Here is a 21902-nt window from a genome sequence, read left to right as displayed (position 1 = left end):
ACTGTGCACAACAACGAAGAGTAGCCCCTGCTTGCTGCAACTAGAGAAAGCCCGCGTGCAGCAATGAAGACCCAACGCAGCCAAAAATAAATAAATTTATTAAAAAAAAAAAAAAGACAAAGAGTATATAAAGAACTCTTACAACTCAATAATAAGGCAAATAGGGAGTTCCCTGGTGGTCTAGTGGTAAGGATTCGGCGCTTTCACTGCAGAGGCCTGGGTTCGATTCCTGGTCAGGGAACCATCCTGCATGCAGCCAGGCACAGCCAAAATAATAATAATAATAATAATGCAAATAAACCAATTAAAAGTGGACAAATCATCTGATAGACATTTCTCCAAAGATAAACAAATGTCCAATAAGCACATGAAAAAGACTCTCAACATATTTAGCCATTAAGGAAATGCAAATCAAAGCCACAATGATACATCACATCCACTAGGAGGGCTATAATATAAAAGACAGACAATAAGTGTTGAGATGTGGAGAAATGGGAACCCTCATATTGCTGGTGGGAACGTAAAGTGGTGCCGTTTGGCACACAGTTTGGCAGTTTCTCAAAAAGTTAAAGAGAATTCCATATGACCCGGCAATTCCACTCCTGGGTATCTACTCAAGATAAATTAAAATTGATGTCCACCAAAAACTTGTTCACAAATATTCACAGCAGCATTGTTCACAATATCCAAAAAAAACAACTCAGGGACTTCCCTGGTGGTGCAATGGATAAAGAATCTGCCTGCCAATGCAGGGGACACGGTTTCGATCCCTGGTCGGGGAAGATCCCACATGCCTGCCATGGAGCAACTAAGTCCTTGTGCCACAACTACTGAGCCTGCGTGCTGCAACTACTGAAGGCCACACACCTAAAGCCCGTGCTCCGCAGCAAGAGAAGCCACCGCAATGAGAAGCCCACGCACTGCAAGGGAAGAGTGGCCCCAGCTCGCCACAACTAGAGAAAGACCACACACAGCAACGAAGACCCAACGCTGCCAAAAATAAATTAAATTTTTTAAAAAAGAAACAACTCAAATGATCATCAATTGACAGATGAACAGATAAATAAAATGTATACCCAAAGAATGGAATATTATCTGGCAATATAAATGGACTAAAATATTGATAAATGCCACAATGTGGATGAATATCAAAAACGTGATGCTACAGTAAGAAACCAGACACAAAGGGCCACATATTGTATGATTCCACTTATATGAAAAGTCCAGACTAGACAAATCTGTAGAGACAGAAAATAGATTGGTGGCCGCCTAGGGCTGGGGGGGGGGCAGGGAATGAGGAGTGATTGCTAACAAGGTTTCCTTCTGGAGCCCCAAATGCTCTAAACAGGGAAATGTTCTAAAATTAGATTGTGGTGATGGCTGCACTGTAAATATACTAAATACCGTTTAATCGTACACCTAAAACAGGTGAATTTTATGGTATGCAAATTATACCTCAATAAAGTTTTTTTTTTAAGGTAAGGCACATTTTCAAGAATGGCTGGTATAAGCAAGCATTTCTTTTCCCACTCCACCTCACAGACCAACGCCCACACAAATGAAGCCAATGAGTGGCCAGGATCATTCAGTCCCCATGGCTTGTACTGGATTTAGAACGTATTGCTTTAGCCTCAACAGCACGTTTAGCTTTTTAAGCTAAAAAGGTTTTAAATTTAAAGTTTTTAAATTCAGTCTGCTATCCACTCCCACCCACCAACCCCACTAAAAATCAGTTCTGCAGACGCACCTGGCGAGAGCAAGCGACAAGCTCCGAGGGGTAACACGCGCCCCGCCACCCTGGAGAGGAAATGAGAGGTGCAGTTTCCACAAACGCCTCCCAACGCTCAGGTCCCCGCCACCGCCCGCCCGGCAGCCCGGGGCCAGGAACCAAAAAGCCGTACCTCCCCCTTGCCAGGTACATCCAGCCTGCAGCCCAGACGCTAAGCCTTAGCCCATTCCGGCGCGCTCCTACTCCTCCGACGCCCGCGGGGCACGGGGCGGGGTCGCCCCTCCGCAGCCAATCCCCGGGCGGCTGCAGCCCGGCCGGGCGGGAAGATCTGTGTGCTCGCTGCGCCGCGCCGGCAGTGCTCGCTGGGACCGTAACTGCACCGGCTCGGGAGCAAGCGCCCGCGGGCCCTGCTCCCGCTTTTAATAGACACCCTCCCCCCACACACACCCCCAAAATATGCTTGCAGAGAGAGTGGAGCGAGTGACCGTGGCGCGCGCCTAGCTCTTTTAGGAGTGGAGGGGCTCCCATCCTGGGTGGGAGAGGTGCACGTGGCGCACTTGGGCTGCGTTTGAAGGCAGCGCCCAGCCGAGACCGGCTCAGTGCAGATGGGGAGCTGCTTGCCCAAAAAGTGGGGGGCCCTAACCACGCGGGTGCAACCGGTCAGCACGTAGAGCTGCTGCTACCTTCCCCCGAACATGCACCCCGGACCCGCCTCTGCAGAGGCGCTGACCCCGGCGCCCCCGGATCTGGGCGGGAGGTGGCGGGCGGGGAGGCGCCAGCCTCGGAGGGGAGGGGCGCGCGGAGAGGGCGGGCTGCCCGCTGGCGGCCCACCGTCCGTCGCGGCGCCGGGGACACTCCTGCCGCCTCCGCTTCGTCTCCCCTGGTCTCCGGGAGTGTGGGCAGGGCTGTCCCGGGGCTTCCGTGGGCCCGGCCTCTCCCACTCCGGGAGGAAAAAGCAGGGGAAGCCCCCGGCGCCCGCCGCCCCCGGAGACCCGCGGAGCCCCCGGCCGTGCAGGCGCTGAAGACGAGCTCGGGCGGGGCCCCGGTGCGTCGTGCCTGTCGCCGTCCGTGTCCGGAGCGGCGGCTCGCGCCCGCCCGCTCGGCGCCCCGAGCCCCCCGCCCCGGGCCGTAGGGGCCCCACCCTGCGGGTAGTAGGCGACGGCCGGCCCGGGACGAGCGGAGCAGCCGTCGCGGGGCCTCGCCGCGGCCTCTAGCGCCCCAGCCCCGGGGAATGCAGTGGCCCCCGGCCCCTGGCGCTTCTCCGTGTCTAAGCTGGGCCTCCTCGCTCGCCTGCTCCGCGGCCACGACGCTCCTGAGCCGCGCCGGCCGGGCCCCCCTCATGGCGGCCAAGTGGTTCAAGGAGTTCCCCCTGAACCTGAAGACAGTGTCGGAGCGGGCCAAGCCCGGCGGCGGGGGAGGCGGCAAATTGCGCAAGAACTCGGAGGCGGGCGGCGCGGGGCCCGCCCCGGGCAAGGGCCGAAAGAACTCGGCGGCCGAGCTGGGGAGCAGCCGGGCCGGGGTCGGCCCCCCAAAGGATAGCCGGTTATCCCGAGACAGCCTGCAGGGTCTGATTCAGGCCGCCGCGGGCAAGGGCCGCAAGAACTCCCGGGCCACCGAGGAGGAGCCCCACCGGGGCGCGGCCAAGAGCTCAGGCTGCAGCACCTACATCAACAGGCTCATCAAGGTGGACACTCAGGAGAAGAATGGGAAGAGCAACTACCCCAGCAGCAGTAGTAGCAGCAGCAGTAGCAGCAGCAGCCCTTCCTCCGCGTCCTCTTCCCCTTCCTCCCTGGGACCCGAACTGGAGAAGGGCAAGATTATTAAGCAGCAAGACACGGTAAGAATACAACCTCCCTTGGACCACCTCTCCCCTACTGAAGCGGAACAGTGGGAAGGGAGCATCGTCAACCCGCTAAACTCTAGGGTTCTAAATACCTCAGAGAAGGTGAGGATGTATTTACCCCCTGTAACATTTGATGACTCCTAAGTGACCATTTAAAATAATTAGATTTTTTTTTTAATCTTGAAAAATTCGCCTTCTAGCGTTGGGGAACTTGGCAGAAATGTACTTTCCATTTAATTTTGTTATCAGTTTAGAAGAATAATTGAATGAGACAGTTGGGTGCTTTGTTAAATTTGATCCCCTTGTAGAAGTGGTTTATTTTAATTTAGAAATCCAGGGGAATTGCAAAGCTAGATTTGTGTGTAAATTTTATCCTTCTTGAGCATAAGGAATGGTAACCTCTAAACTGTTTAAGTACTGATTTCAACTGCCCCCTTCTCTGCTAGTTTGGAAGCGCCATCGTTCTTTGCACTTCAACCCAGTAAAGGGTTTCTCAGTCCTTCACTAGCACCACAAGATTACAGCCCTTTCATTCATCCCATGAACATTTGCTGTGCAGGAGCCATATAGGATAAGGGGCACAGGGCTCTAAGGACTGCGGAGGCTACAGAATAGGACAAGGAAATGCCCTGAAGGGAAATTACAGATCAGGACAGAAGGTGTTTCCTGCTTCTTACACACTGGAGGTTTTCTGGGTGCTGTCCAGTGTGAGACAGTTAAGAAAAGGACTGTGAACATGTGAAGAGACCGCTTCATTCTTACAGAGATGAGTTGGGGTTTTGTTTCTTTTTTTTTTTTTTTTTTGGCTGCGTTGGGTCTTAGTTGCAGTGCCGTGAGGGTTTTCTCTTCTCTAGTTGTGGTGCGCAGGCTCTAGAGCATGTGGGCTCTGTAGTTTGAGGCGCGAGAGCTCAGTAGCCCTGCACGTGGGATCTTAGTTCCCCGACCAGTGATCGAAACCCTGTCCCCTGCATTGTAAGGTGGATTCTTTACCCCTGGACCACCAGGGGAGTCCCTGTTCGTTTGTTTTTAAATCTGCTGTTCTGTGTGAAGGAGAGAGAGAAGAGCTCACACCCAGCTTTCAGACTCCAGCCCAGGCGATCACTTCCCTGTCATGAGAACTTTAATTTTCTCTTGCCCAGGCTTCAAACATGTGGCCCACCCGGATGGAGTCAGGAGTGGTAGCACATACCACGTGTGTCTGCATTGGCACTTCTATTCATTCCTCCACTTACTCTGTCCACAAGTATTTACAGCATGCCTACCCCCCTGCCAGACACTGCCAGGAGAGCTGTGGAAGGATGACCAGCTTGTCCAGACATTAGTCAGTGGTCTCTCCATGTGTTTAACTAGATTGTAAGCACCTTGCAGCCAAGCACTGAGTATCATGCTTCGTGTTCCTCGCTGTACCTTGGGGATGCAGTACACGTGTTCAGGCAAGAAGAATGGAGTGAGGGAGTGAATGGTAACCACAGCCCTCTGCATTGATTGCCCGGTTATTGGTCATCGCTTCTAGATGTCTAAAGTTTCTTAGGCCATCTCCTCCCAGGAAGAGGACTCTAATCCAGGCTGTCCCCTCCTCCTCACTTCTCCCTGTTTATCTGGATTCTTCTGCCAGCTCCAGTGGTGCTTCTCTGTGAACTCTTTGGAGAATGTAATCAGAGATTGTACCAAGGCCTGGGGCTTCCTCCCTTAATTTTGATTCACCTTTGGTTTTTATTCCTCTCTTTCTCTTTAACTGGAATAAGTAGTTTATCTATACTATCCTAGCTGTTTATTTGTGGAGCCACATTGATAATAGGGAAAGTGCTGTGCTTTAAAAATGAATATATCTTTTTTCCCCATAAAGCTCTTCCTCCCTGAGAAGCACCTGTCAAGCCCAGACTCCCTAAGCTCCCACATTGTCACCCAGCTGCTGCAGAACAGAACTATTGCACTCACACCACCTTCCCAGGCACTTTTCTATTTTTGGAAGGATGGATGCTTTCTGTAGCAAATACGGATCAAAACTCTGATTGTAGTCTATGAGAATCAGTCTACCTGTAAATTATTGAACCTAGAACTCCCACAATACTCTTTAGCTCTGACCTATTTCTTAGGCTTCTTATTATGAAGCCTGCCTCTTTAGAGCTGTTACAAATTCCTTGAGGACAAAAAGTAAGTCTTGGTCTTATTTTATTCCCTCTCAGTGCCTAGCCAGTGCTGGTGGATGTTCAGTATCAGTGGGTGATGGGCTGACTTAACCATGGCTATATTGCTCAACTGGTTGGCATTAAAAAAACCAAAATCATGGAAAATGTAGTAGACCAGTTCATTTTTTTGTGCTCTAAAGCCATAGACATCTTCCACCTTCTGCCATCCACCCCTGCTACACTTTAACCAGCAAATGCCTTATTGCTTGGGGAGAGAGAGGGAGGTGAGAAGAGCCTTGGGTATAAGCAGGAGAGTTTAGATGGATTGTTGCCAGTCAATTATACTACCAAAATAAGCCAGATGTTTGTCCAACTGGGTGGATAATAGCATAATCAAGTGCAAAAGCTCTTCAGAACTGGTTGGAAATTTTGACCTCTTTTTGGGTCTGCAGGTTTTTTAGCAGTCTTTTTGATACCATTGTCACTCTGGTATATGACAGTCCTTAGCAACTCCCCTGTCTGGTTCTTTTACAGGTCATCATTTTAGAAGACTATGCTGACCCTTATGATGCTAAACGGACGAAAGGCCAAAGGGATGCAGAGAGAGTAGGGGAGAACGATGGATACATGGAACCCTATGATGCACAGCAAATGATAACAGGTTTGTAACCAGGAGCTGCTTCATACAGACTGAAATCTCACACTCACTCGGAACGTAGTAAAAAATAATCACCAGTGTGTATTTTGGGAAGAGGGGCGAAGGGACTATACCAGATCCTGCTGAGTGGAATAAGCAGAAATTAGACTCAAAACTAAAGTCAAAATATCTAGTTCACATCCCTAATGGTTTTGTGTCCTTCAGTTTTAGAATTTGTGGGAGTCTCTAAAGTTTTTCTAATTCTATGCAAAATGACACTTGTGAATTTGCAGATCTGCTCAGAATGTGATCTTCAGTTTTAAGATTATTTAAATACACTTTTTGGCCACTTTCAAAGCTTTGACATCCATAATGGGAGTCATAAATCTGTACCAAGGGACTAACACATACTTAAAGTACTTTAAGTTGTTAAAAGTTGCAGACATGATGTGATCCTCTGTTTTATAGTAGAAGATTGATTTCTCAACAAGCTTTACGATATTGGAGCAAAAAAATTTAATTATTAAGGAATGAGTATTAATCACTGGCATGAGCCAAGCCACTCAAGGCAAACCTCCTAAAACCAAAGTTGACTACTCTTGTAACTTTTCAAGTTGAAATAATTCCAACTTGTGAGTTGAGCAATCACTCTGTCATTTTTTGTGTCAAACTTTTCCCTTTTATTCATAATTCTCTTAAGTTGGTGTAAACAATACTTAAAAAACTAATTATTTAGATTTATTTGTACAATTTTAGAGTAAGTTATATATTCACCTAATTTTCCTTAAAACATTCTTTAATCTGTAATTAAAAAATGCAATTTCTAAGTGCTGACTCAAGGGAGCCTTGTTTGAATGTCGTGGGTTTCATGCCTGGGAAAGGAATAATTGGTCACACATTAAAGATTTTGTCTCTTCTGTTTAAAAACAGATAGAAAAGCTGTCAAGCTCAGGCTCCATAAGCATAGTCTCAGAAGAGTTGAGCATGAGGGTAACTGCAGCACCCTGGAAGGGTCAAGACAGGCTTCAGAGTGAGACCGAGCTGCAGCAGGAAAGCACTGCTCTGTTTCCTGCTCTCTGCTTACAGAGATAAGGCATCACATTTGGGAAGGGTGTACCCTGGCCAGGCTGTGACCCTGAAGGTCACTGGACTGTGACCTCTAATGAAATCTGTGAATGAAAGGAAGTGAAAATGAACTTAGTCAGAATTTTAAAAAATATCAGAGGCTTGAAAGGAATAGGAGGAAAGATTTTCTTCTACATAAAACTGAGGGAAAAGATTTTCTTAAAAAACAAAAAATTAATGTTTTGTTTTGATTCACCTTTCTTTGTCCTTTGGTTTTTATTGCTCTCTTTCTCTTTAATTGGAGTAAGTAGTTTATCTATATTATCTCAGGTTTTTTGTTTTTTGTTTTTGTGGAGCCACACTGATAATAGGGAAAGTGCTTTGCTTTTTAAAAGTGACTGCCTTTTTCTCCCCCCATATAATCACCACAAAACCCTGAAACTAGGGGACCCTCATACTACCCCCTTGTTACAGGGTAGAAAATAAGATCAAAGAGATTCTGACTCTCCTATGTTCATAAGACTCTTCAAGAGACAGAGCAGGAATTGGAACCCATATCTTCCCACTCCAGACTGAGTGGTCTGCTTTCTACACCAAGCAGCCTCAGGACATGTGAAATGATATATGACAAAGTTTAAACTTTACATATAAGCAAGGCACCTTTCCACGCAGACTCACAAGGAAAGTTGTATTTAAAAGTCAAAAGTTGGTATGTAACTTGTTGCTTTTCCCAAAAAAATAAATAAATAAAATTTAAAAATTAAAAAAATAAAAGTCAAAGTGTCTAATACGAAATAAATGTAATAATAGTAGTAGCTAGCATTTAATACTTGAACATTTATTAAGTTCCAGGCTCTGTTTTAAACAGTTTATCTGAATAAATTTACTTAGTAATGCAAAACTAATGTATTCAATTAGAGGATAAATTCAAATTTATTAAAAATTTAAATTACTAACATTTAAGAATTACTAGCTTTTTTTCCTTTGCTCTTTTAAAAAATATTATATTGGTGAATTTAAAAGGTCCTTCATTTAAAATATATATCACAAAGCACCTTCTTTGTGCTTTGTGATATATATTTATGTGCTTTATATATATATAAAATATATATCACAAAGGTATAAGAGAATATACCTCTTATTTTACGCATAGGTTACACAGCTGGACAGAATAACAGGAAGTGGGTTTATCGGAAGCTGGGAATAAAAGATTTGCTGCTGGGTGGGTTTTTTTTTTTTTTAAACCTTTTACTTTTTTCTGTTCAGTTTGCTCCCTGTGGGCTTGGCTGTCAAGTCTAAGCTCAGAAATGTCTCACATTTCTTGAGAAATGTTAGGGATTTTGTTTATTTCAGCAGGAGACAGAGAGGGTTCTGATGAATATGATTTAACTGTGGAGCACCCAACTTCTGTACTGCCTTTTTGGGTGTGTTGTTTTTTTTTTTTTGGCCGTGCCACGCAGCTTGTGGGATCTTAGTTCCCCGACCAGGGATTGAACCCGGGCCCTCGGCAGTGAGAGCATGGCATCCTAACCACTGGACCACCAGGGAATTCCCAGTACTGCCTTTTTAATACCTGTGAAGTGGAAGTAACGTGCCTGATTTCAACAATATCTTGGATGTATAGAACACTGTTCATGATGGTATTTTGTAACAACCATCAAATATTTCCTAGGCATTTCTTTACCATGCACCAGGCCCTGTGCTGGGCTCTGGGCCTCCAGGCAACAAGATGCACAGGACCCATGTCCGTATGGACCTCACAACCCAAGGGGCAAACAGACCTAACAGAGCAGAAAATATGTCACTTAGCACTTAGCCATGAAGAAGAGAATAAGTATCACCGTCCGCCTCAGGGAACAGAGGAAGGAACAGAAATTGAGGCATTTATTACTTTCCTATGGCCAAGTAACTGTGGGACCCAGGCTCCCTGGATTCCCTCCTGCCCAAAACTTTGCTCTTAACTTTTAAAAGCTAAGGATTTATAAATTTATGAATAAATGCTCACTTAGATTTCTCCACAGGATTGTTAATAAAGATATGACACTCAGTACAAGGCAATATTAGTTTAAACCTGTTGTTGTTCTGTTAGATTTGCAGGAACATTTTAGCTAAATGATTAGCAGAAACATTCTACTTAATTTAGTAGGATAAGTTTTCGCCACCAAATTAAAACATTAGCATTGGGAGGGTCTTTAGAAGTTCCCTGAGATGAGCCAACATTCAGCATGATAATTCCTTCTGCAGCTGATATCACACAAGTCGAGCGTCTACTAGGTGCCAAGTTGCCAGATTACCCCACTAAATCCTACCACCCTGTGTAGTGGGTGTTAGAAGGCTCTGTTTTACAGGTGAGGAAACCAAGGTTCAGAAAGATTCAATAACTTGTCCAAATTATGCAGCTAGAGAGTGGGGATACCAGGTCATCCAACACCGTTTGGTTTTAGTTACCGAGCTCCAGTCACAGATTGTTTTTAAATTTTTATTTTTGCCTCCAGATGGTTTTATTGGTTGGTGTAGATAGTCAAATCTAAAGGAGAACCTCATTTTTTCAGTCTCCATTTAAAAAATTATCCATTATGGAAAAAATATAAATAGAAGACTTTTTGATTTATTTACTTTGCCTATATTTTGCTTGTTAAACTTAAGTTTCAGGACTTCTGAATTATATCTGCTTTTGTTCAGAGATTTAGATTTGTTCGACAGGAAAATATTAATTTTAAATCAAAATTTTAAGCATCGGTAAAAGATCCCTATTGCTGATTCTAAGAGAAACATAGAGCCTTATGAGACTCTAAGTTTGATGTTTTGAATACATGAAATGGATTAAGGGAAAAGGTACATTACAGAAATTGTAACTAGCATTCTACATGAAATCTCTGAGGCATAAACTAAGATATGATAGAGAAGGCATAGGCTCTGGAGCCAGTAGTGAATGGCTCCCCTGCTGACTACTACACAGCCTCAGTTTTTTCACCTGTGAAAATGGGCTAACACATCTCTTGCTGCATTATGATGAGGCTCCACTGAGCTGCAGGTGTAACACGCCTAGTACATGCATATGTGAAAAGTATCACAATTATTTAGACACTCTGGAGAGAGAATTCCATTTTCAAAGAGAATTCTGAACAAGTATAGGGGAATATTAATTGCTAACTAGAATTAATTTAGCAAAAGAAAGTCAGTCTTCTGCTGATGTTTTTAAATATAAATGGCATACTTATGTACAGTGAGAGTTGGGAATTGAGAAGGGAAAATTTTCGGCCAATATTATGTTTCACGGCAACCAGTTGCAGATATGAACTGGTGCAGGTCAGGCCTCAGTTCAGCCCTTGGTGAGATGGGTGTTTATCTGCAGCCCGTTGGCTGTATTCTGTTGTCTGCCGTGGTAAATGGCCTCTATCGGCAGAGCCAGGGCGTAGCTTCCTCTAGCCATTTCCTCCTTCTCAGGCTCGTTTCCTCTCAGAGCCAGCTCTGCACGTCAGGGGCTATTCTCCCTGCAGGAAGGGTCGGCTTGCAGCCCCCGCAATTGTTTCTGTTTCTATGGCGCCTCAGGTTGGGGGCAGCCAGGTGCTGGAAGGGACTGGAAGGTTACTCCCCTTGAAGGGGCAGATAGGCCCTGCGCTCCAGCCCTTTTTTTCCCCGTAATTAAACATTGTTTAAAAAGATGATCATACTCTGCAGATTTTGCCCAGTCCCAGGATCATCCTGGGAAGGAACATTCTCAGCTGTATACTTTCCAGTGTTTTTCCCAGAGCTCTAAGTGTGCAGTGACTATCTAAAATAGAAGGAATACTGAATTCCCTGGCAGTCCAGTGGTTAGGGCTCCGCGCTCTCACTGCGGAGGGCCTGGGTTCGATCCCTGGTCCGGGAACCTAAAATCCCACAAGACACGTGGTGTGGCCAAAAAAAAGAAAAGAAACAATCATATATTTGGGACTTCCCTGGTGTTCCAGTGGTTAAGAATCTGCACTTCCACTGCAGGGGGCACAGGTTCAATCCCTGGTTGGGGAATGAAGATCCCATATGCCACACGGTGCAGCCAAAAAAAAAATTAATAAAATGATATAGAAGGAATACAAATGCCTCATCTCAAAAGTAAAAACCCAAATACATGTGTAATAAGAACTCAAGATTCTAATCACTGTACATCATTTTAACACAAACTCATTGAAATTTCCTGTGAGCAGGACTCCTATCTTAAGGTTGGAATCAAGCCTTTTTCTATTTTGTTCAACTGGGACAGAATTGAAGCAAGGACCTTAGGAAAGGTTTCCCCAGCCTATGCCAGTCTGAGGGTAGACTTAGGTTTTGATCAGAAACTTTAAAATTCGAAAATCGTCCTTTGAACTCCTTTGTGTTTTCTCTTTCCTAGTTCTGTAGAAAAGTTCTTTTTCATAAATTCCAGGCTTATCTTAGTTGAACCAAGAGCAGAGAGAGTTTTTTGTTTCTTGTTTTCCATAACTCCATCTAGAATAAGCAATGAAGAAAAAAGGCTGTCGATTGAAAGTCAAGAGGCTTGGACCAGAGATGCAGGAGACCTCAAACAACCCCAGGCACCTTCCTGACCTGGGGATGGGGAATAGTCCTTCTAACTCTCACATTCGGATGTGGAAGTTTTTGATAGTAGGAGAACCCTTTTCCTTGGGCTGGGGCTAGCAATGATAAGATTAGCTCTGGAGGGCAGGAGGAATTGGGAGGGGGAATGTGGGGACCCAGGTGTTGTGGAAGTGCTTCTCAGGCTTAGCTTCTCATTAGAATCACCTGGGGGAGCTTTTACAACTCTGACTCCCAGGCTGTACCCCAGCTCAATTCAGTCAGGACCTGTGGCGATGGGACCCAGCCATGAGTATTTGTTAAAGCTCCCCCAGGTGATTCTAATGCACTAGAACTGCAGTTTCATAGGATTGGAGCCAGCTGCAGTAAGGGGCCCTATCCAGCAGAATTAGAACCTCACCCTACAAATAAATTCTGCCCCTTTGAATTTAGTGTCCTGATTTTAATAACTTTTCCCTAGAATGTATCCTTTCCTTGTTATAGAAGTCTTATGGAGTCAGTGATTCTTCTCTATAGAGTGTCACCATGCCCATTTTCAGTTACCTGTAGAAAGTCTCACTTTCCTTCATTTCTGTGACACTGTAAGTCTCCTGATCCTCTTCATCCTTACCTGACCATTCCTTCTCCGTCTTCTTCGGTGGCACCTCTTCTTCCATCCACCCTTAACTGAAGAAGTCCCAGATTTTGCCTTTGATCCTCTTTCCTTTTCAATCAGCCTCCTTTTCTCTGGTGATGGTTTTCATTCTCACAATACCAACAGTGATCCATTAGTGAGTAACTCCTTGACATGTACTCTGACCTTCATCTCTCTGCCGAGCTCCAGATCCATATTGTCACCTGCCTGGAGAAGTTCTAGAGCTCCTTCCCCTCCCTCTCTCCTCCCATCCATCCATCCAACCATTATTTAGCACAACTGTTTCCTACAAAGTCAAACAAGACATGGGGGTCCCTGGCCTGGCAGTCTCCACCAAATTGGAAATACAGACACATCAACAAATAAATCCATACACTGAGAGAGATGCAAGGTGAGAGTGGGTTGGCAAAGCGGTGGCACCTGGGGGACATGGGGCATTGGAGGAGAAGGTAGGCAGGAAAGAGGAGGAGATGCTAGGCTAGACTCCAAAGGATTGGCAGATCACCAGGACACTGGTGGGTATAAGACAGTGCAGTGTACAGGGAACTTCAGAAGTTCCGTTTGGTTGGAACAAAGAATTGGATTTTAAGGGGCTCAGGGATAGGGTGGTATTGAGAGAAGAAATTGGAGAGGGAGGCGGTGATGTGACCCAGAAGGTGTCCCATGCCGTGCTGAGCAGTTTGCACTTTGTAAGTGGACATTAGAGAACTTATTGGGTGTTAAGTGATGAGGCGAGATGTTTGTGTTGGGAAAGTCCTCCTTCACTGTGACCGGGTGGACAGATTGAAGGCTTCCTCATGGGCATTTAGAGGAACCACAGCATGATGCTTCTGTTGGCCTATATCACCAGCTCTGGTTGTCAGAGACTGTAGCCATCTCTGACTCTACCTGCCAAGGCCTCTGGGCCCCACGCTGGTCAGTCCCCAGACGCTGCTTCTTCCTTCCCACTGTGGCTGGCTGGCTGGTTAGCTGGTGGTTGGTTGATTTGCATCCGGTTTTTTGCATCCATTTCTGTGCCTCCGTTCAGACCATACCTTTATTCTATCCTGTACACCGTGTTGGAGTTATCTTCCAGCAAATCACAAATATAATTGTTATTACCTGTTTAAAAACTAGCAATCGTTCTCCACAATATAAACTTTTAATTCTGGCTTTTAAAGCTTCTGCACTTTGGTGCCTGTCCTGCCTACTTTTCCAGCTTCTTCTCCCGCTACCCCTCTCCTCTCCTGGCCTCTGTCCTTTGAACTTCTCTCTCGATTCCCCCTGATGGGAACAAGCCCTTTCTGGTTCCCACCTCCATATCTTCACTCATGCAGCTTCCTCCACTGGAAATGACCTTCTCTATCAAAGTCAATGCATCTTCCATTTCTCTTCCACTTGGAGTCAATCCAAGTGTGGTGGCTAAGAGTATGGCTTCTAGAGCCCAACTTCCTGCTTTTGAATCCAGGCTTTGCACTTGCTGGTTTGGGCAATTTCCTTAAACTCTTTGTGCTTCAGTTTTCTCTTCTGTAATATGGGGAACCAATAGAACCCATCTCATAGGGCGGTTGTGAAAATTACAATGCACTTAGAAAAATGCATAATGCATAGTACACTATGGCTAAATGTTAGCTCTTGAGATATTATTTTTGTTGTTTTTCCCCCAACTCCTCTTTTACTTTTATTTATTCTGTCGTTGTTAGCCTGTTAAGTATTATTTGTGAATGTGTCACTACGTCGAAACTGCCTAGAAGTCAAGAACTCTGTCTAACGCACATAAATATCTTACCTCAGTGTATGTGGCCCAGTGCTTGAATATAGTAAACACTCAATTTTTATTAACATACTTTGATCACAGCTTCCTAACAAGATGTAAACACTTTGAAGGTGAACCACACTCAAGAGGAGATAGGGGACCGGGAGTTGTGGAGCAGGTTGCCCTGAGGCCACTTCTCCGAACTGCATGCGGCCCCAGAGGCAGGCCTGTCTTCGGTTGTGATCCCCTAATCGTTGGACTTGATCCTATTATCTGGCTTGATCCTATTATCTGGCTCAGGATACTGGCGGGAAGAAGTTGTAGGGCCCTTCCCCCAGCTGGGCAGCCATCAGCCCAGTAAGGAACAATCCAGGCGTTCTAGGCCACCTTCAACCAGACAGACCTGTCGGTCGGGGGTGCAGCGGTAACTGGGTTCATCACAGGGCTTCCATGACACCTTTTCTTCAAAAGTATTGCGAACGGTGTGTGTTTTTCAGAAATCAGACGACGAGGTTCCAAAGACCCCCTGGTGAAGGCTCTTCAGCTGCTCGACAGCCCCTGTGAGCCAGGGGAGAACGGCGCAAAGCCCGAGGCGCTGGCCAAGAGACGGAGCTCCAAGGAGCTGCTGGGGAAGCCGCCGCAGCTGTACGACACGCCCTACGAGCCGTCGGCCGAAGGCGGCCCGCGCGCCGAGGGGCTGGAGCGGAAGGCGCGGCTGCCCCAGGACGACGAGAGGCCCGCGGCCGAGTACGAGCAGCCCTGGGAGTGGAAGAAGGAGCAGATCGTGCGGGCGCTGTCGGGTGAGGGCTGGGTCCGCGGCCCCCCGCTCCCTCCTGCTTTCTGCTTCCCTGATGGAAAACCCTGCCAGCCAGGGGCTTTGCAGCCAAGGCGCTTTTCTTTATGTTCCTCAACTGCAAGTCTCTTTTCCCAAGAAATCTGATGATATGGGGAAAGGAGAATTTGGCTATGGTTGGAAGACCAGGACTGAAGACGAGCCCTTAATGTTGCATGTATCCTGTATCCTTCTGGGTATCTTTATTTTCCTTTATCTTGGCAGTATGCGACTGTTTTAGAAATGCCTTAAGTCACTATTGAAAAACCTTATCTAATCACCACCAAAGCTATCAAATTGAGATCAGCTTTTTCTAACTCTTACTTTGTGCTCCTCTTCAAACCTGTTAAAATCCCTGTTTATAAAATGCCAGTAGTGGATCAAATGGATTACAGGAGAGGTGGTTGGAAAGCTGGAGGAAGCTAGCTTTTTTTTCCCTCTCGAAAATCCTCCTAAAGGAATCAATTCTTCAAGTATGAACTTTTTTTAATAACTTAAGAGGAAGTTGATAAGTAGATTGTCAATAGTTATTAAAGGTAATTCTCCCTCCTGCTTCTCCCAGGACATAGTTTTTCTTCTTAGCTGGCCACCGAATTTCTTTTGCCTTTGATTTTAAAAGTTAGGGATATCTTTTCCCTCTAACAGTAGAGCTATGTTTTTGATTAAAAGTATAGTCAGTGTAGGGAATTCCCTGGTGGTCCAGTGGTTAAGATGCTGTGTTTCCACTGCAGGGGGCACGGGTTCGATCCCTGGTCAGGGAACTAAGTAAGATCCTGCAAGCCACACAGCCAAACAAACAAAAAGTATAGTCAATGTAAAGGGTGAATAGAAAAGGTAATTAGTTTGATAGCAAACATTTGAGTCAGGTTTTCTGTTTGTGTGCTTTAGTTTTTTTATATAATTTTATTGAAGTATAGTTGATTTACAGTGTGTTAATTTCTGCTGTACAGCAAAGTGATTCAGTTATACATATATATATTCTTTTTCATATTCTTTTCCATTATGGTTTATCACAGGATATTGAATATAGTTCCCTGTGCTATACAGTAAGACCTTGTTGTTTATCCTATATATAATAGTTTGTATCTGCTAATCCCAAACGCCCGATCCTTCCCTCCCCCACCCCCAAATCAGTTTTTGTTTTATTTTAGAATTGTTTTCCACAAATCTCTACTGGGCACCTGCCACAGTGCTAGATGCTGCTCATTTTATATCTTTATCTTCTATCCAACCTAGATGTCATAGCATCTTTAAGGCACTATTAGTAGTTTCTTTCTATTTCTGAGTTGATTTTTCTCTTTATTATTTCATAGTGAAAACTTCATTTGGTTTCATAGAATGATATGCACCCTTGCAGGGAGTGATTACCTGTAACTCTGTTTAGTCTTTTATTCTAAATATACCAAAACGAAGAGTGTTTTATAAGTGCATGCCGAAGGGACTTCCCTGGTCGGGGAGCTAAGCTCCCACATGCCTCGTGGCCAAGAAAAAACAAAACATAAAACAGAAACAATATTGTAACAAATTCAATAAAGACTTTAAAAATGGTCCACATTGAAAAAATCTTTAAAAAAAAAAAAGAACATGCTGAAATATACTAAGGTGGTTTCCTCTCATATTCTAAAACTGTTCTACATCAATAAATATCTTGCAGAAAAAGTGGCTGCATGTGGATGCTAACAGGATGATCCGATATCAAAGACAGCAGGAGCTCAGCTATCCCAGGGCCTCTTGCAGTATTTTTTTTTTAATTTATTTATTTTTGGTTACGCTGGGTCTTCGTTGCTGCGCGCGGGCTTCCTCTAGTTGCGGCGAGCGGGGGCTACTCTTCGTGGCAGTGCGTGGGTTTCTCATTGCGGTGGCTTCTCTTGTTGCGGAGCACGGGCTCTAGGCGTGTGGGCTCCAGTAGTTGTGGCACGAGGGCTCAGTAGTTGTGGCTCGCGGGCTCTAGAGCGCAGGCTCAGTAGTTGTGGCGCACAGGCTTCGTTGCTCCGTGGCATGTGGGATCTTCCCGGACCAGGGCTCCAACCCGTGTCCCCTGCATTGGCAGGTGGATTCTTAACCACTGCATCACCAGAGAAGTCCCTTGCAATGTATTTTAGCTCAAATTAAAGAGGGGGGGCTTCCCTGGTGGTGCAGTGGTTGAGAATCCGCCTGCTAATGCAGGGGACACGGGTTCGAGCCCTGGTCTGGGAAGATCCCACATGCCGCGGAGCAACTAGGCCTGTGAGCCACAACTACTGAGCCTGTGCGTCTGGAGCCTGTGCTCCGCAACGAGAGAGGCCGCGACAGTGAGAGGCCCGTGCACCGCGATGAAGAGTGGCCCCCGCTTGCCGCAACTAGAGAAAGCCCTCGCACAGAAACAAAGACCCAACACAGCCAAAAAAATAAATAAATAAATAAATAAATAAATAAAAGAGGGGGAAAAGCTTCTTTCCTAAGACGAGGCAGACAAGGTCTTTTCTTTGAAGTTTACATGGGTCACCTCAGTGGCCTCTGATGTTAAATGGAGCCTTCCTTCCAGTTCAGTTTGAAGGCTCTGAGCGACCTTCCGTCAAGGAGGAGACAGTGAGGCAACACCACCGACAGAAGAGTTGGACCCAGAAGATCCTGAAGCCAACCCTCTCTGACCACAGTGAGGGGGAAAGAGTGGACCCAGCCCTGCCACTGGAGAAGCAGCCGTGAGTCTCCTCCACAGACACGTGTAACACACAATGGCCAGGAACTTGGTCGGGGCACACTGGCCCATTTTACATGATTCTTTTTGGTGCTGAATACTTGTCTGGGTGGGACTTATTAGTGAAAACCCATTTTCAAAGCCCAGTGCATTTGTGCAGAGTAGAAAATGCACTGCATCCCCAGAACCTGATCTCAAATTCCATTCCTCTGCAGAGGGGGAAAACTTTTAAAATGACACTAGCCCTGTTAACTCCCTCTTAGGTGATTGATAGGTTTTGTGATCCAGGATTACCCAAATCTCATTTTGTCTATTTTGAATGGGAAGCAGGATCTAGTCCAGGCTGTTGAGCTTTCACTAGAAGTTCATTTCAAATAATGCTTTATGGAATGATGCCCTGTCTGGACTGGTATCTTGATGCTCATGGTTTCTCCCCCTGCCCCATTTTTCAGTTGGTATCATGGTGCCATCACCCGTGCTGAGGCTGAGAGTCGACTACAACCCTGCAAAGAAGCTGGGTACCTGGTTCGAAACAGCGAGTCAGGGACCAGTAGGTACTCCATTGCACTAAAGTGAGTATCCAAGCCTCCCTGTCTGGATGCAGGAGAGGGGTGCAGACTTTCCTATCATGGGTAGATGACCAGGCAAAAAAGCTATACTTTGAAGGTGGTTCACAGGGGTATGTACTGTCAGAAAATAAGATGCATTTGCTTGGACAACAGAGTATGACATGCTCTGATTAGAATGCAAAATTGGGGGAATTCCCTGGCGGTCCAGTGGTTAGGACTCAGCACTTTCGCTGACGTGTGGCCCCAGGTTCAATCCCTGGTTGGGGAACTAAGTTCCTGCAAGCCGCATGGCATGGCCAAAAAAAAAAAAAAAAAGAATACCGAATTGGTATTGGGTAAATGTCCCAATATCTCTTATGATAAAGAGAGTCCTATTTTATTATTGTTGTACATTGATCACTTTCTGCCTTACATTACGTGATCTAAAGTAGGTCCTCTCAGCAGAGAAATAATTCCTGATAAAAAAAGTAATTTCTAACAGGATAGTTCAGTGGTTCTTTTATTCCCTAGTGTTTGGGACTTTAATAAATCAGATCCCTTGATTGTCAAAATGCCAGCTGCAATTTTGGTACCAGTTTCTTTTGATGAAAAAGGAAACACTGCCTTGCAATGACTCCCCTGCCCAGTTGTACACAGAACATTCATTTTGGCCTGGTAGGCCTGGTGGAGCTGGTGTCATGGAAATTCTCTTTGCTCTTGCGAGTTCAGTGGTGCTATATTGGAGGATCATTGTCAAGAGCCCTAACAGCATTTCCTTCCTGAGGAAGCTGAGCCCCTGCAGCTGAAACAATCAGACTGGAGGGGATAAGAGGTTGTCGGGGGGAGCAGCATGGCTCAGAAAACGGGATAGGCCACCAGATACACAATACCAGGAATAGCTTTGCTGTGTCCCTGAGACTGGTGCTCGTGGATTAGATCTTTGAGCCTTCGGTGCCAGCTGTCATTATCCACAACCAGGAACAGTCTTTCCAGATTGGGTTGGCCGTGGGGGGAGGAAGGAAACAGTTTTATTATTATTATTCTTCTTAATGTGTTCTTTGGGGAGGAAAGAAGGAGGAAACCTTACACATGTCCTTTTAGCCATGACAAAGAGGGTGAGTTTAAACCTCACCTTCGTGGTCTCACACTTGGGCTTAAGCACTAGTTTGGCAATTTGGGGGCCAGGAGGGACTGGACATTTTTTTTTTTTCTTTTTGGTCCAGTGCCTGATGACTTGTGTGTATTAAGGATAAACAACCCAAGGATGATACACATTTAGCTGAGGGCTGTGAAGCTTCTGAGAGCGTCACTGGAGTGCTGAATGCATTTCTGTTTGTATATCACAATTCCAGGAATGGATGGGAACCTGTTCGCCTGTGACTCTGGCTGAGATTGTTTTCAGGAGGGAGGGATCCCTCTGCTCACTCACTCATGTCTCCTCAATTTTGGTTTTGTTCCAGGACTAGTCAAGGATGTGTCCACATCATAGTGGCTCAGACCAAAGACAACAAGTATACCCTGAATCAGACGAGTGCTGTCTTTGACAGCATCCCGGAAGTGGTACACTATTATTCCAATGAGAAGCTGCCTTTCAAGGGGGCAGAACATATGACCTTGCTCTACCCTGTGCACAGCAAGCTGCACTAAGGTTCAGCCACCAAAAGCCCCAGCGGGGCCTCTCACACCTAGGAGGGCATCAGCACCCAACCAGTATCTCAGGGGACAAGGCTGGACTGCACCATAATATTTTGGAGGAAGTGGGACGCTTCATTTAGGAGTCAAAAAGTCTTCGGCCTTGAATCCATTCCATGACACTTGGCTACTGACCTGTCCCTTTTCTCCTTGCTAAACAGTTCTACAATGAGAAACCATAATTTATCAGTTGCCTCCAGTCCTGGCGTAGGGTGCTCTATTTGGGGCGTGACCCTCAGGAAAGGTAAGTCAGGAGTCCAGAAATATTAAGATTCTCCAAAAATGTGCTAGTTGTTCCGTGGAATACCTGGTCTCCAAACAAACCAACAAAAATGCACTTGGCTTTTACATAAGACAACAAAAGATGATCATGTGGACCCAAAGAGCATGTAATACAGGACCCCTTCTTGGGGGAAAAGCATGAACAGTGGAAAATAAGTAAATAGTGGGCACTTTGGAGAAAGCTATATTTCACTCTTGAGGGTCCTAGTTCAGCTCCGGAGTCCATAAAAATTCACAACTGTAGGGTCTGGCAAAAGGATTATTAAGAAAGTTTGTGTTTTCTCAATTTCTGTGGACCTTTTCAGCAAATCAGTAATATAAGCATAAATAAGAAGGAAGATGCCCCTGATTTAAGAATCACCAATATAATTAAACATTGGCAGCGTTACCATTATTCTGAATTATAGAATAAAATGCACAACGAAGATTTCATTTCTGATTTTTAACAAATCTGAAAATTTACAAAGCTCAACAACTGTTTTCTTATTGAATAATTATACAGAACTTCTGATATCTTTTGTTTCACCTTTGTTCATTTTAGTTATTGGAGCCATTTTTAATTTTTATCCCTAAAATTGGATTCGCTTTGTATTTTAGAGTAACTTAAAAATATATATATATAGGGAGTTCCCTGGCGGTCCAGTGGTTAGAACTCCACAGTCTCACTGCCCAGTGCCCGGGGTTCAATCCCTGGTTGGGGAACTAAGATCCCACAAGTCGCGCAGCAGATATATGTGTGTGTGTGTGTGTATATATATATATATATATATATAAAAATATAAAAAAAAATATATATATATATATATATATATATACACATAAACTCTAGGATATGATTGTGTGAACTGGGTCTCTAAAACCTGCAAAGTTTCTCTCATGCTGTACAAAGCAGACCGGTTGGCACCGTATAAAAATATTTTAAAAGACTGGCATTTTCTCTATCTACTACTGCTTAAAGATATTAAAATAATATTCATAGTACCATTATCTTTATGATTTATTGTGAACTTGTATCGCCAATGTACTTACTGTGAAAAAAAAACCGTGGGAATGGCATACTGTGAGAAGGCTACAGTGAGTGGCTCTATAATTACAACTGAGCAGATGTTTCTGTATTCTGGGGTTTGTAATTTGGTTCTTGAAACTGGTCCAGATGCAAATGTGCTGACTGTCATCAATGAAAAGTTAACTTTTGTAACTAACGTTAAATACACAAAAGAAATGTTGATTCGGTTAATTTTTAGGAAAACATATCCTTCTAGTTATTAGTTATCATTTTACTATTATGATTTAGAGATTAGTAAATACTCGCTTCTTTATTCAGTTAAGATTGTAGCCAAAGAGTCGTGTGATCTTTGTTTTTAAAAATTTGAAAGGAACTTTTCCTCACTGGATGTCAAAGATTTTATTAGTCAAGAATGTTCTGTTTTTTAAGTACTGATAGAATTTTTTAATGTATTGGTTTACGTACTATATCTTTAGTACGAGATTTTTTTTTTAATTTTTAGCATTTGTAGTTCCAATTCCATTAAACAAATATTTATT

The 21902-nt window shown here is 44.8% G+C and overlaps 1 protein-coding gene across 2 annotated transcripts; it reads left to right on the top strand.

Annotated features, from left to right (window-relative positions):
- The first annotated feature begins 2599 nt into the window (after positions 1–2599).
- Positions 2600–21025, top strand: SHE (Src homology 2 domain containing E). 2 transcript variants are annotated; one of them, XM_036844783.1, is made up of 6 exons: positions 2600–3566; positions 6236–6362; positions 14824–15126; positions 17683–17839; positions 18288–18407; positions 19844–21025. In XM_036844783.1, exons 1-6 carry the CDS (start codon positions 2961–2963, stop codon positions 20028–20030), a joined length of 1500 nt encoding a protein of 499 aa, XP_036700678.1. In that variant the 5' UTR covers positions 2600–2960; the 3' UTR covers positions 20031–21025. The 2 variants fall into 2 exon arrangements, with proteins under 2 accessions (XP_036700678.1, XP_036700616.1); XM_036844721.1 differs by having other exon boundaries at positions 2600–3674.
- The last annotated feature ends 877 nt before the right edge of the window (positions 21026–21902 follow it).

The sequence above is a fragment of the Balaenoptera musculus genome, chromosome 1 (genome assembly GCF_009873245.2).
Source record: "Balaenoptera musculus isolate JJ_BM4_2016_0621 chromosome 1, mBalMus1.pri.v3, whole genome shotgun sequence".
In the NCBI taxonomy this organism is placed as follows: Eukaryota; Metazoa; Chordata; class Mammalia; order Artiodactyla; family Balaenopteridae; genus Balaenoptera; species Balaenoptera musculus.
Note: the sequence above shows the minus strand (reverse complement) of the source record. Positions and strands in the feature narration are given on the sequence as shown.